Source organism: Carassius auratus, linkage group LG28B (genome assembly GCF_003368295.1).
Source record: "Carassius auratus strain Wakin linkage group LG28B, ASM336829v1, whole genome shotgun sequence".
Classification (NCBI taxonomy): domain Eukaryota; kingdom Metazoa; phylum Chordata; class Actinopteri; order Cypriniformes; family Cyprinidae; genus Carassius; species Carassius auratus.
In genome coordinates, this window is record NC_039293.1 from 1483642 (window position 1) to 1498192 (window position 14551).

General features: G+C 38.9%; 1 protein-coding gene and 1 long non-coding RNA gene across 10 annotated transcripts in view; one reads left to right on the forward strand and one right to left on the reverse strand.

Annotated features, from left to right (window-relative positions):
- Positions 1-14551, forward strand: part of dnm2a (dynamin 2a) — a 41948-nt gene that overhangs the window by 20474 nt on the left and 6923 nt on the right. For 3 of the 9 annotated variants that reach the window (XM_026240087.1, XM_026240083.1, XM_026240085.1), the window contains exons 11-21: positions 2302-2388; positions 2489-2559; positions 3635-3688; positions 3949-3997; positions 5212-5223; positions 8622-8732; positions 10691-10800; positions 10882-10993; positions 12262-12426; positions 12535-12758; positions 13703-13909. In XM_026240087.1, coding sequence (XP_026095872.1) covers positions 2302-2388; positions 2489-2559; positions 3635-3688; positions 3949-3997; positions 5212-5223; positions 8622-8732; positions 10691-10800; positions 10882-10993; positions 12262-12426; positions 12535-12758; positions 13703-13909 — 1202 coding nt within the window. Of the gene's footprint in view, positions 1-331; positions 471-2301; positions 2389-2488; positions 2560-3634; positions 3689-3948; positions 3998-5211; positions 5224-8621; positions 8733-10690; positions 10801-10881; positions 10994-12261; positions 12427-12534; positions 12759-13702; positions 13910-14551 lie in introns of all 9 variants that reach the window. The other 6 variants (XM_026240089.1, XM_026240090.1, XM_026240091.1 and 3 more) reach the window with 5 other exon arrangements.
- LOC113067693 (uncharacterized) lies at positions 7532-10681 on the reverse strand. The gene is made up of 2 exons (XR_003279434.1): positions 9913-10681; positions 7532-9216 (listed from the first exon to the last, which is right to left on the reverse strand). It is a non-coding gene; the product is annotated as an uncharacterized LOC113067693 (long non-coding RNA).

Below are 14551 nucleotides of genomic sequence, written 5' to 3' on the forward strand. Positions count from 1 at the left end.
ATACAATTACCAATATTTATACTGTGTATTAGCATTGGACTTGGTGTGTCAAATGGCAGTATTTTAAACTAGATACATTGGACGTTGAGTAAACACAATACTTTCTAGGCTCTGTTTATTGTGGTGCAAAAAAAACACATAATTCATGGATGTGAAAACCTGCGGCTCCCCCTTTTGGACCTAGTTTGTATCTGTTCATAGATCAGCAATGATTAATCAACTAAAAGTTTCCTCTCTTTTTATTCCTCCCCTTCTTCTTTTCTTTCTTTCCTTTTGTTAACTCAACACTTCTTCTCCCCGCTGCCCACTGGCATCACCCTGACCCCCTCAGAACGGGGTTGTTCACCCCTGATCTGGCCTTTGAGACTATAGTGAAAAAACAGATCCGCAAACTGAAAGAGCCCAGCCTGAAATGTGTGGACCTGGTGGTGTCCGAACTCACCACCCTCGTCAGGAAAAGTGGCAACAAGGTAACCCGGAGCGGCTCGAGAAAAGGCGGAGTCCAAAAAGCGTCCCATTTCTCCATTTCCACCCGCTGCTGCCCTCCCAGCTTTCCACCTATATCAGTCAGCCACGCCCTCTCTCCGCGTCACACCCATAGTGTGTGTCTGGAATGTGTCCATGTGTCTCGTCCGAAGTTCGGTCTCATAATGAGTCTTACGTTTTCATATCCCATGTGAATCCAATAAAAACTCTCCAGATTGTTAAGAAAATCTGAGTCCGCTTTAGAGCCCCAGTTCCAGTGTTTGTCAGTGGCACATCACCTACTTTCACTCTGTTGCTTGAGTAGAGCATCAGTGAGCCTGAACCACTGACTGTAGAAGTAAAAGACATACAGAAACAGATGCTTTCCCTCCTTCCCCAGACACAAAAAAAGGCTGCTGCTGTTGTCATAGTAACAAAGATCAGTCACCCGCCGCCTTGTGGTCATTGGTGGAACTGCAGCGCAATCCTTACTTCTGTCCTTCCTGTCAAATGTCACATACTTTTTGAAAATTTCCCATTCTTTCCTTTCTTAACTCACTATTTCCCTCTCAGTTTTGGAAGGGTATTGGTGGGAATATAATCTCTGAAAAGTGCAAATATGTCCTGCATTTTACATGCAATTCTTATCAGTTCAGATTTATAGGTTTTAATATCTAGTGATGGGAATCTTAAGAAGTTTACCAATTCTTGCTCTAGTTCCAATTCTGCTTGATCGAAGAAATTATTCTTTTTCAAGCTAGCTATTGATCCTAATGATATTATACCTTTAATATAAAAAAATATCTGACCTTTCACTGACATGTTCAGGTCGCACTCACTCACGATTGTATGTCTGATATAAAATACAACTGTCCTCACATTTTCAGAAAACTGCAATTGCAAAAAAATGTCTGTCATCTTTGCAGGACTGTAATATGAAGAATCTACAAAGTAATGCAGTTTTTTTTAGCAGTAGTGTGAAAGTGAATAACAAATAACAGGCACATTATCAGTATAAACATGGATATATAGTATATTGGTACAATAAGTGTCACGTGACTAAACAAGTGTAATCATTTTCAAAAGCCTTTGTTTTCACAGTCCACACTGAAAGGCCAAAATGGCGTTTTCAGATTTGTCCACTTTGGAGAGCGTTTTCAAAAATCTCTGTGTCCCTCAACAAAAACATCATCTCGCTGTGGATGGAAGGGCAAAATGGAGAGAAAAAGATGCGTTTTCAAACAAAAACATAGTGTATGAGTGAGCCATATAAGGTCGTTTGATTCATAAGAATAGTCTAAAGATATCACTTAAACCATAACATCTTTTGTCTTGGTGCTGTAGATTCAACAGCGCAGTGTTCTGATCATTTCAGTGGAAGAAGTCATATAATAACACTTAACGGAGCAAAATATCAGCATCATTTGGCTGTCGTATTTTAAAATCATATTGGAAACTGAATTGATATTGAAACCGGTTCTCGATTCCCAGCCCTAGCATCCCCTAAATTTAGTTTACTGCACTTAGAAGTTAATTTATTGATTCACTGTCCATTCCTGACTGAGAGTGACTGCTGTCTTACCTGCACAACTTGCTGAAAGAATCAAATCTGCATGTGTTTGAGTGTGCGCATGCCTGCTCTCTCTTGCATTGGTTCTTCTTGTGCATGGTGGCTTAGCGAAAACTAGTCCTCACGTCGACCTGTGTGAAAAGGTCTGATCGTGGTTAGCTGTTACCGCTTTCACATCGCAGAATGTGTATGTGTGTTTACGCACGTGTGCGTGTGGCTATGTGTACATGCCATAGCCTGCATCTATCTGGTGTTTTTCCCCACAGCTAGGCTCTTACCCCAGACTGCGAGAAGAGACCGAGAGGATTGTCACTACTTATGTCAGAGAGAGAGAAGGCAAGACCAAGGACCAGGTGTGAGACTGGCGAGAGACGATCCGCTTTGACCACTTTGTTTTTTTGTTTTTTTTCATACATTTTCTTAATATGCTAAATTGTTTTGTTTTTTTACCAGGTCCTTTTGCTGATTGACATTGAGCTGTCATACATTAACACAAACCATGAGGACTTCATTGGATTTGCAAAGTATGTGTAGCATCCAGTGCGGCACATTCTGGGTTTCATTTCTCACATCAAGGCTTGACCCCTAACTTTAGCAGTCTAAGACTGGTCTGCAGTGCAGTTTATTCTGACTCCTTTAGAAAGGAAGAGGTCATGTGCCCTAGCAATGGTAAAATACACAAATATTTGTATTTTATTTAGTTTAGTTTAGTATAAATTAATTTTATTTGTTCAAAAGTGACATATTACAAAATATGGAGAAAAAAAATACTATTAATCAAAGAATTTTGAAAACATTTATCATTATTTCCACACACACAAAAAAAAATACTAGGCAGCAAAAACTTTTCATTATTTGTAAAAAGAAATGCATGAGCAGCAAATCAGCATATAACAGTTCTTTCTGAAGGATCATGTGACATTATGACTAGAGTAATGATGCTGAATAAATAAAGGACTTAATAACATTTTAAAATATATTTTATTATATAAAATATAATATTAAAATAGAAATAATTTTAAATTGTAATAATATTTCACAATATTACAGTTTTAGATTTTTTTCTAATGAATTCAGCTTTGTGAACATAAGATAAAAATTTTTAGAGCATTAAAAATCCCTCTTCCCCCTTTGCAATTAAATTTTTTTGACATCCCAATCCTATATTATTATCTCTGTAATGCTCTCTATAGATTTTGTAGGTACTTTCAAGATGTTTTAAACATCTGTTGTTTAAGAATCTCACGTCACGTTTTGACTGTGTCTCCTGTTTACTGTCAGTGCAGTGGACTAAAAAGTTCAGATAAGGTCCCTATGCCTGTGCATTATGGCTAATGCATTGGACATAACATAAATGTACTAAAATGATTAGTGCATGTTTCTGATCGCTCAGAAAACTAGTGCAACAACTAAAGACTACCAGCATGTAAAATGTTTGCATGCTCATTTGGTTACTGTAGAGCATTCAAGAGTTGAGACAAAGGTCGCCTACAGCATCAAGCCTGTCTGACCCTGCTCGCCCTGCGTGTGTACCCATATGCGCATGCCGTGAGTTTGTCAGGGCACCTCTTTTAACGGTTCTCATGCCGTCACTTTCAGTCTTGACTTCAGACGGATGGATGACGGTACCATACCAGGGTACAGCAACAACAGGTGCGCTAGCGCCCCCTTAAACACTCAGTCATCTTAGACAGATGTTAATCAGACCACCCATCTCCTCTTTTTTTTTTTTTTTTTTTTTTTTTATCCTGCCCCATTTCTCCTCTCTACCTCAGAGCAGGATTGCTCCCACCCAGAGTGCCAAGGAGGCTTAAACAAATCATCATTTTACTGTTGTGCTATTCTAAAAATACAGACAACGATATGCAGTCAGTGCGTAATCAGTGTTTTCTGTGTGTTTTTCCCACCTGCAGCGCCCAGCAAAGGAATGTTGTCAACAAGAAAAGAGCCATTCCCAACCAGGTACACTTTTCTCTGCTTTCACATGCTCTTCAATCCAAGTTGACACTCCTTCGTTCCAACACCATCACGCCCTCCACCATTCTGATTAAACACTAAAGGGCCTAACATTGAACCCTGAGGGATCCCTTCCACATCATCTCTTTATTAATCTACCCCCTGTGATTAAAAACTGAACAGTACGTTTCCCCAAGGTCTTTATTACTTAAAAATGTTATCAACTACACCCTTTTACACGGTGTCCTTACCAGGTGCGACATAATGCAATGAGCGAAAAAACCTTAGGCTTCCATTTAAACCTGAGTTTTTGCCGTTACCACAAAAAGTTATTTACATCCCCACCTAGAGTAGTCTGTGTAACTATATATAAAGTTTTATAAAGTAGCTTGTAGTACTAAATCCTCTATTTTAAATGTTGTTGATAAATGTCTGATATTGAAAAGTATCCCACTACAATTTGTGTTGACAGCTGGTATTCTGTCACTTCTCACCTGGTTAGGACCAGTATTTATGTAGACTGTTTCACTTGAATGAACATTGCTTCCCACTAAAGAATTTTTTTTTTTCTAACCCAGTTAGAAAAATAAAAGAACCTGAAATGGGATTATCCTGTATAAAGGTTTCAGTGGAAATGACATAAGCAACTTGAAAGTACGCTTTGTTATTAGACAGGGACATTCCCTTTCATTTCCTCCCTCTTTTGAGAAACTCTGCATTCACTGGCATCACAGCAGTACTAGCTGCTAGTAATACTGACGCATGACAAATGAGTAATCAATGCATTGTTTTTTGTTTCAGTCTTGCCCTAATTTAATGCAAACTTCCTTTTTCTGTTGAAAGTGTAATTCAGAATGTGCATGAATCCAGCCGTGACAATGACACAACCTAATAGACAATTCTGATATATGGTACTGTCAGTGTCAGTCAATCTAATTGCATGTAACTTTGTTCTGTTGCTCTCTCTCTCTCTCTCTCTCTCTCTCTCTCTCTCTCTCTCTCTCTCTCTCTCTCTCACTTTGACTGTTCTCTGTTTTTTGACTCACTGCATTACACCCTTATCCCCTTCAAACCCTTTCATTTCCATTTGAAAAACGGGTATTCCTTGACCATCCTCCTGCACTGTCTTCCTTTTCTTGCTTCGCTTGTTTTCTGTGTCTCCGTCTCATTTTTTTTCTTCCCAAAACCTGCCCCCACCCCATCCTTCTTTACCACTTCAGGGTGAAATACTGGTAAGTACGACAAAGCCACAAGCCAAGCCCAGTTAGAGGTCACCAGTGTCATCCAGTCAGGAGAACTAAGGCCGTAACAGATCCACTAACTCATAATTACCAGTGTGGGTGGGATGTCTGTGTGGTAACTTGCCGGCGAAAATTATAAAGCTGATGGTTTTTGTTTCAATCTGCAGCTAGGTGGCCTGAGAGAAGGCGAAGCCGAGAAGGTATAGTCTGGTGGAAAAACCAAAATAATGGAACCTGACATAAAAAATTATTATTGATTGAATTAAGGCTAGGTTTTCAGTTACGAGTAATCAGTAACTGACGTCAAATCCACCATAAAATGTCCACTGTAATTAGTGGCATCACCTAACATTTGGTAATTATAGTAATTAAACATTACTAACCATTCCTTGAAAAAATGTCACCGTGCACCCTTAATTTTTATGCATGAAAATATACTTCTTTTTTTTTAAATGAGAAAATAGAGTGGAATGGAGGCCTCGGTTGTCCTGTTGCTGGATGTGAGTCCTGGCAGCTCGGGCTGGGTGAGCAGAGTTTGCCTTGTGGAGAATCAGCCTCTACGTCACCATGGGGATGTGGTGGGTGGGTGGGGCCAAGAACACATCCAAATTATACTAGAGAGCAGAACTCAAACCCAACATAACATGTAGAGTGTGTTTGGGTTTTCTATACATGTATGTTGTGTGCATTTTTAGATTTAAAAAAACATTTGCCATGAAAAGCTAATCACAATTATTTTATTAAAAGTGTCTTAAAGTCATTACAATAATAACTTGCTTAATTTTATATCTACACCAAACTTATCTTAAATAATCAAAATATTACCGAGCCATACCATAACAGTTGGTATTTAGCCTACTTTTTTTCTTTCCCCCTTGGTGTGCTAGTAATGGCCAGAATGTGGCAGTATCGGGTTCCTTTTGCTAATCAATCGTTTCCAATTTAATAAATGAACTGCTCAACCTTTAGAGAAATCCTTTCTGGGGCAAAGTTAATTGGGGGATTTCTGTTGGAGTAATTAACAGTCGCCTCTCACAGGTAATCATCGAGTCATCTCATCTTTAATTCAAAATCATCCGTTCTATCAACAAATTTCTGTTTATTGAAATCTCTGACCGCACTTTGCCAACTCTTTGATTAAATAGTTGATAATTATCCATTTGAAATGTACATAATATTAGGATTAATTGGGGTAATTTAGAGACAGTAGTCAGATTGTGCAACGTGGTAGGACGGTGAAATCCAAACACCGCGGAAAATAGGGTCATGCTCTCATTTCTTTCAGTTGTGGGCGGCAAAGGGAAATTGGATCCATGTTAGAGAATACTGAGCCCGAGCCAGGCTTTGACCACAAATATTTGCTGGATTTCTGTATTGAAAAGATATTTGAGAGCGTTTTTGTGGTGGTCTGTTCGGGTCGCTACAGTACATCCTAGCATGAGACGCCTAAGCCATACTGTCCTGGTGATTTTTCTTCTCATCATTCGTCATTTTCCCCTCTCAGAGATGGTTATCAGGTTTCTTAAGAAGGTTGATGGCATTTCCCCACCAAGGCAAACAGTCTATATAGCCTGCCATAGCTTTATGTCTGCATTGTTTCTTTTGACACTCTCTAACCCCCTCTTCTCAGTTTCACTCCGTTTTTACGGAGAACAAAGCAAATCGGAAAGGGAGAAAAGGGATAGCACCGTAGAAATGCGTGCAGTACATTTTGGTCTGGTATTTCTTTAATGGAAAAGTTCAGTGTCAGCGATGCCGTGTGGCATTAAGCCGTAAGATGAAGTACCAGAACGGAGCTGGAATGTGCATTAATTATGTAAATAAGATTCATTTTGATTCCATGTTGACTTTACGAAGCAGTGTTTCACAATCCTTGAGTTACGGACACATTTTAATCCTCAAAAAAAAAAAACACAGATTCCTTTACCACTGAAAACTGGAAGCCCTTTCCATCCCGATTCCTTGACTAACCCTTTATTCCTCCAGCCCCTGTACCTTCTCTCTGTTTGCCAGTACAACCCGCTTACTTGTATCTTTTCTGACTATTCCCTCCTGTCCAATAGGTTTTCACACTTTAGTGTATGTCTTTCTCCATTTAAAACCACTAACGGCGTTCTCCTTTCTTTAGCAGCTTGTATGCTTGATTTTACTCACTAATTTGACCCTAACATACCACTGCCGACCTCTGACCCCTGTTCGTGTGACAGGGCAGTGGGTCTGGATGGCATCTGCCATCATGTTGCACTGTGCTTTTGAAAGAACTCCTGTAGAGGGAAATAAATCCACAAGCACAACAAAGTTGTTCCTTTGTTCTTTTATTGTTGCTCTATTTCAAGACTTCAAGACACTCCCCAGTGGTTTTCTTTAGTGTTTTCTAGAGCATTTATATGTGACTAAGCTTTAATTGCTGCCTTATGTTCTGACTCCATGCAGAGTAGATACTGTAGTCTAGTGGTTCCCAACTGGGGAATCGCAACCTAAAGCTAAATTCGAATGATAAAGTAAAAATATAATGGAATTTTTTTGCTAATATGCTAAAACTGTTGGTAAATAACACTCCTGCTGTTTTATTAATTTATAAATTTATTTTTTTATTTTTTTGCAGTTGCAGTCATCACGCTTCTGGTTTAACATATTTAAATGTATAAAATGTACAAAAGGAATTGGGAATTTTGCATGAGGACTGAAGATTTCCACATGCAGATTCTCTGTATTGACAAGCGTGATGCTTTTTGTTTAAAAAAAAAAAAAAAAAGTGATTTGTGTTATGCATTGCTATGTCTCTTACAAAAAAATTAACTGTTTTTTGGTACAACTAAAACCCCCAAAAAACATGGTTTGTCGTTAGACCGTAGTAACAACAAATTAACTATGGTTTTGGTACACTAACCATAGGTTAACCATTGTATTTGTAATAAAATGTTATACAATTAGTAATCGAAATGGCAAAAAAAAAAAAACTGTTACTACACCTTTACTATAATACAACCATGGTTAATTTTTTGTTTGGGATTGGCAATGAAACTTACTAAGAATGAACCTTTTTGACCTGAATTTTTTTTTTTTTTTACCAAACTGAAAAACAGTGGACTAGTGGACAAAGGACCAATTTTGCCTGAAAAAATGTAGTGATTTTTGGAAACAAGTCAAGAACCATTGATGTAATGTACAAATCGGAGTAGTTTAGTTAGTCACGTTGACCACAATAGAAGGCAACCAAATTTACACAAAATATTTCCACATCAGGTAAGTACAGGTTTGCACAATATGGTTTTCAGGTTGGTTCAGCATAGGACACAAGTTTATTGCACAAAGACTGTGGATCTCATAATCTTTCCCCACTCTTGTGGCATGCAAATCCCCCCACCCCGCTCCCCTCTGTACCACAGGTGATCCGTAAAGGCTGGCTAACCCTCCACATCAGCATTATGAAGGGTGGCTCCAAGGAGTACTGGTTCGTCCTGACGGCCGAATCGCTGTCCTGGTACAAGGACGAGGAGGTAAGATTCATCTGTTCTTCATTTTTCATTTACAGTCCCTCCCCCTTTCGCTTGAACTTAAAACTAGTGCCACTCAAGTCGGACTCGAACTTCATGTGTGTTTGAAATTAGTGCAAACGTTAGCTGTTTTCCAAAGTTCCTGTGGCTTTACTGGATGAGTGTGGTGCGAGTAACATCAAGGCCTTGGGTTTCTTTCCCTGCGAGCACATACATTTGCTTTCATCCAAAGCAACTTCAATGGAAATGTCTCACTTTATTCCCCAAAGAAAGATTGTTTATATGTGAAATCCCCCCCGAGTCCAGCAGCGAATGGTAGAGTCCTTGTACTCGAGCCACGGGTGTGTGTGTCCCAGCCCAGCCTAACCAATGTGCGGACTACTGTTCAGCTGCAGCATGATGAACAGGTAGTCTGAACACTGGGCAGGCGGGGGGGAGGAAAGAGGGCGGCTGGACCGCAGGTCACTGCCCCGAGGACCGCACACGACTGCAGAAGAGAGTAAACAGTTCAGACAGACACACTGATAAAGCTTCGATCTTACTTAGCCCACCGAGAACATGCTCGGCTTGCTACCTATGTGAAATACAGTAAAAATAACTATTTTCAAAGTAAATTAAGTTTGTTAACAAAGTTAACAAAATCCCCGTAAATTTGATTCTCAATACTGCAATAAGGTTAAATGTATTGCTAGTTTAATTGAAAAGTATGATTTACGTATTTTACTGTAAAACTGAAAATTACTCTTTTTAAATAAATCGTGAAAATCATAGTGAATTAATTGGGAGTCATGAAAAAATTATATATATATTAAAAAAAAAACGTAAAAGATTCGAATGTTCTACGTTAATGATAATTTGAGGGCGAAAAAACGTAATTCTCATGAAAATAATACTGCGATGAAATGGGTTTTATTTTCTTAATGCGAAATATAAACTCTTGATTTTGGGGAGAAACGTCACATCTTTATGTTTAGATTTTTACTTCTAAATAGCTTTTTGTACCAAATAATAAAGCCACACAAAGAATCAAGTAATTAAAGCTGGTCCGCATATTCCAAAAAAGGCATTATGAATCCAAACTTAATGAAATCGGTTGAATAACATTACTGAATATTCCGACGTAACTTATTGATAATGTTTACAATACGAATTCTTTTCAGATGTATATATTCGGTATACTCACATGTCTGCTGCGTGGCAAATGCATATTCCAGGCCTCTGCAGTTTCTTCAAGACGAATAAGGACCCTTTGGCTTCATTTTCGCATTCTGGACCAAATGCAGTTTGCGCTCTTTACCATTGTTTTATAAATAACGCTGAGAAATGTTCCTTTAGCAGTCATTTTCAAAGTAAAGGGAAAGCGATAAATGGAGAAAAGAGAGGCGAGGAGCGGGACGAAAGTAGAAAAGGGACGAAAGGGGAGGCAAAGTGACGTGGCAAGCGCACTGAAATGTTCCAGCCGGGATCCGACTTTGGAATTCGCAGGAAATCGTACTGGGTTACTGGGGGGTTGTTGTGTGTGTGTGTGTGTGTGTGTGTTGGGGGCAGGGAAGTGTTCCTCTGAGTGATGTAACTGTTGGGGCCATAGCTGTGCAGACATAAACGTTTCCAGATGCTGCTTCTCAACTCAACAGAACGAGTTGGCAGCATTATTCCTCATCCAGACTCCTCCTCTTCTTTTTCTTTTCTCTTTCTGTCTCACATCCCCCTCTCTGGCTTGGCAACCTGGTGGTCCTTCTTTAAAGGGACCGGTCACTTCAAAATGAAAATGCGGTCATTAAGTTGCTCTCTTGTGGTTCCAAACCCATATGATCGCAAAAGATGTTTTGAAAAATCCTCAAGTAGCACTTTTCTATACATCCATTGTTACATATTGTATTTAGAATCTCTGAATGCTGCAGCTTTTGATACCATTTTTATAAGATTGTTGCAACTCACCTTCTCTCATCTCACTCTACTAGGAAAAAGAGAAGAAATACATGCTTCCTCTGGACAACCTGAAGCTCAGAGACGTGGAGAAAGGCTTCATGTCCACTAAGCATATTTTTGCAATCTTCAACACTGAGCAAAGGTCAGGGCTGACTGCCACTCTCTGTGTTTGTGTATTTTGGTTTGGCATTCGGTCGCTTCATGTGTTCGATCCCCCTCGCAGGAACGTGTACAAGGACTTGCGTCAGATCGAGCTGGCCTGTGATACGCAGGAGGACATGGACAGCTGGAAAGCCTCTTTTCTCCGAGCAGGCGTTTATCCTGAGAAAGATCAGGTACTAATGTTCAGTTTGAACACATGTACAATCTAAAACATTCTGCATTCCATTACTGAGAGTTCAAAGTCTACACATTTAAGATTATTTTGTATCAGGATTTATTTTTGACTGTCAGCACTACTAGAAAACTTCACTAGTCACTTACGCTCACCAAGGCTGTATTTATTGCAAGAAATATGCTAAAAACAATATATATAAAGTGGATCATAACCTTTCATCAAAGTTGTCCTAAAACCATAATGCGTTCTTGTCTTAGGACAACTTTGGTGTACTTTTCTGATCCACTTCAAATGTTGACTACTGTATATAAAACAAATAAACACATTTTGAATTAATATTTTGTAATTATTACAACTCTGTAAGCTTGAATGCATTTTTTAAATGTAATTTATTCCTATTTGGCAGTAACTTCTCCAATCTTCAGTGTCACATGTTCCTTAATTAGTATTTTTTTCAGGATTCTTTGATGAATAGAACGTTTAAAAGAACAGCATTTAGTTGAAATATAATTTATTTAGCATAATACATGTATTTCCAGTCACTTTTGATCAATTGAATGGATCCCTGCTGAATAAAAATGTATTTTTCAAAAACATCATTACTGGTACAAAACGATAATATACGTTATGAAATGAACAACAGTTGTATAGTAGCAGTGACGGTGCGTCTAAGGAAAACATTGCAATTATTATCATAAATACTTGGGGTTAGGTAGTTGAAAAAAATATTAGCACATCCATTTCTTTTATTGACATAGTACCTGCAATTAAGCAGTTTTAAGATGGGTGTTTTACATTGTTACTGTGTAATTACTATGTTATTACGAAGCAATCTTCGAAAGCAGTCTGCCAGAAACATTCACACTGCAACATGTCAAAAACACTCAAAATACAGCAGCTATTAGCAATTTTAAAACATCTTAGCGACAACTTTTACACAGCTTTTACATGGACAAACATCACTTCTGTTTTCTAGTATCTAGTAAATAGTCAAAAATACTTTTTCCCACCGATGCAATCTCGGTTTGATCGGCAGAAGTTGTTTTAGAGGTTAAGAAGTTTTTACATTTTGATGAAAGAAAACATTTCTTCCCTTAAGCATAGTGAGCACTTCTCCATCCAGCACAATAAGACCAGGAACGTATTAAAGATACAGGTCACTTTAGATGTTGTCTTTAAAATTAATGGTCATTCCTAAACTTAGATCAAAACTGGGATGTATGTGTGTGTGTGTGTGTGTGTGTGTGTGTGTGTGTGTGTGTGTAGGTGGAGTCAGAAGAGGCCGCTCCAGCCGACACCTTCTCCATGGACCCTCAGCTGGAGAGGCAGGTGGAGACCATCCGTAATCTGGTGGACTCTTACATCAGTATCGTCAACAAGACCATCAGAGACCTCATGCCCAAGACTATCATGCACCTCATGATCAACAACGTAAGTGCACCACCGCTCGTGTTTTAAGCAGTTCATCTTGACATATTGCAAACATCCTCATCTCTTCCTTAATCTTTCTGTCCTGTTTGGACGTCTTTCTGTCCCCAGGCTAAAGACTTCATCCACTCAGAGCTGCTGGCGTACCTGTACTCCTCGGGTGATCAGAACAGTCTGATGGAGGAGTCTGTTGACCAGGCCCAGCGCAGAGACGAGATGCTGCGTATGTACCACGCCATAAAAGAGGCCCTCAACATCATCGGTGACATCAGCACCACCACTGTGTCCACTCCTGCTCCTCCGCCCGTCAACGACAGCTGGATTCCAGAGACAAGGTCAGAAAATGAACAGCGTGCTGCTGTCTGGGAAAGAGTTACATTCCCATTACTCTGGCTTTCTATGTTCAGAATGAATAGCCTACATACAGAATAGACTACTACTAAATAAAAATCACAATTCATTTTCTGGGATACTTGGGTCTAGGGCTGAGTGATGAATTGACAATGATAATTATAGTGCGATAAACATTTCCTCGATAAATCTTTGATTTAATGTTTAAGAGGCAAAGGCTCCATCATTTACCATAGATTAACTGTAGTACCACTAACTGCACCATGATACTGTGTCAGAAATGTGGGTGTTTGTGTCAACTTTTATTATATTATTAATGTAGACATGTATTAAATCTATTGAAGGAGGAGTAATGGAATTACAGTATTTTAGTGTTTAAGCAATAGCATTTAATGAAGTGAACTAAATGTATTTAGACTACTATTTCTCATACAGATACCTAGAAGCCATATTACATTTGTACCATGGTATTGAGGTGCTATATTTGTGGTTTTTAATCTGATTATAATGATCTAAATGTATGCTACTATGGAAGGCCAATGGTTTAAAAACAAAACAACAGTCAGAATAATAAAATTTCACCATATAAAAATTGGATTGCTACAATTTTTACAGATTGATAATGAACATAAATCTATATCTGCATCCTAACTCAGTGTACTATCAAATGTGTATTTCTAAGAGACCAAAAAAAAAATATATTATTAATATTATCAGGCAACACACAAACCTGTTTCATGATTTGAAATGATATTACTCATAAGAACAGGCAGATCTAAGAAAATTTTTTTTTTCTTCAATTAAGATATTTATTTTAAAGAAAAATGACTGGTTTATCTTTTAAAGTTAAAAAAATGAAATGTTTGTCATGTTTAGTGTCCTTCATAACCGTTTTAATACTAAATTTCTTCTTTTCCTGCCTGTGTAGCCCCACCCCCCAGCACAGACCGGCTTCATCGGCTCCGCCCCCCAGCAGGCCTCCTGCAGTGAGAGGTCCAACGCCAGGCCCGCCCACTCTTAACCCCATCCCCTCCTTTGTAGCCCCACCCATTCCCTCTCGCCCAGGCCAAGATCCTTTCACTGCGCCCCCTCAGATCCCCTCCCGCCCCGCCCGCATCCCCCCGGGCATCCCCAGGTAAGACACGTAACCGTCTGCCACCTCCGTGTAGGAGTGTATTCTTGCTGTGCTGTGTGAGAATGAGCGTCTTGTGTCTGAAGCTCAAAGGACTGAGGAAAATACCTTTTGAACAAGGTTTGACTGTTGTAATGTTTCTTCAGCTCTGTTTCTTCTCACTAGATTTTTTTTTTTTGTCTGTCACATACTAAACGTGTTTTCCTTCATTATATTCTTTCTAATCCTTCCAGTGATATCATTTTCCTGTTTTGATCTCCTCTCTTCTCTTCATTTCTTCTTCTCATTTCTACTAATCTAGCCTCATGTGTTCTCCTCTCTCTTCATCACTTCTATTCTCACCTCTTTTCTATTCTAAGTTGTACTGTAATTATTTTTGTCTTAAATCTTATTGTGCTTTCTCTCTTGGTCTCATCTGGTATTTTCCTGTCTCTTCCTGTCTGCCTGGTTTCTTTTCATGACATCGTTTCTTTTCGTCTTTTCTCATTTAGTCTCACCTTGCCTATTTTGTCTGGTCTGTTTTGTCTCAATTTGTCAAGTTTTTTTCCTCTTTTCTAGCCTTCTCTTCTGCTTTTGTGTGTCCTCATCTAGCTACTTCTTGTCTCACATAGTGTCACCTAACTTCTCATCTCCTCCCATCTCATC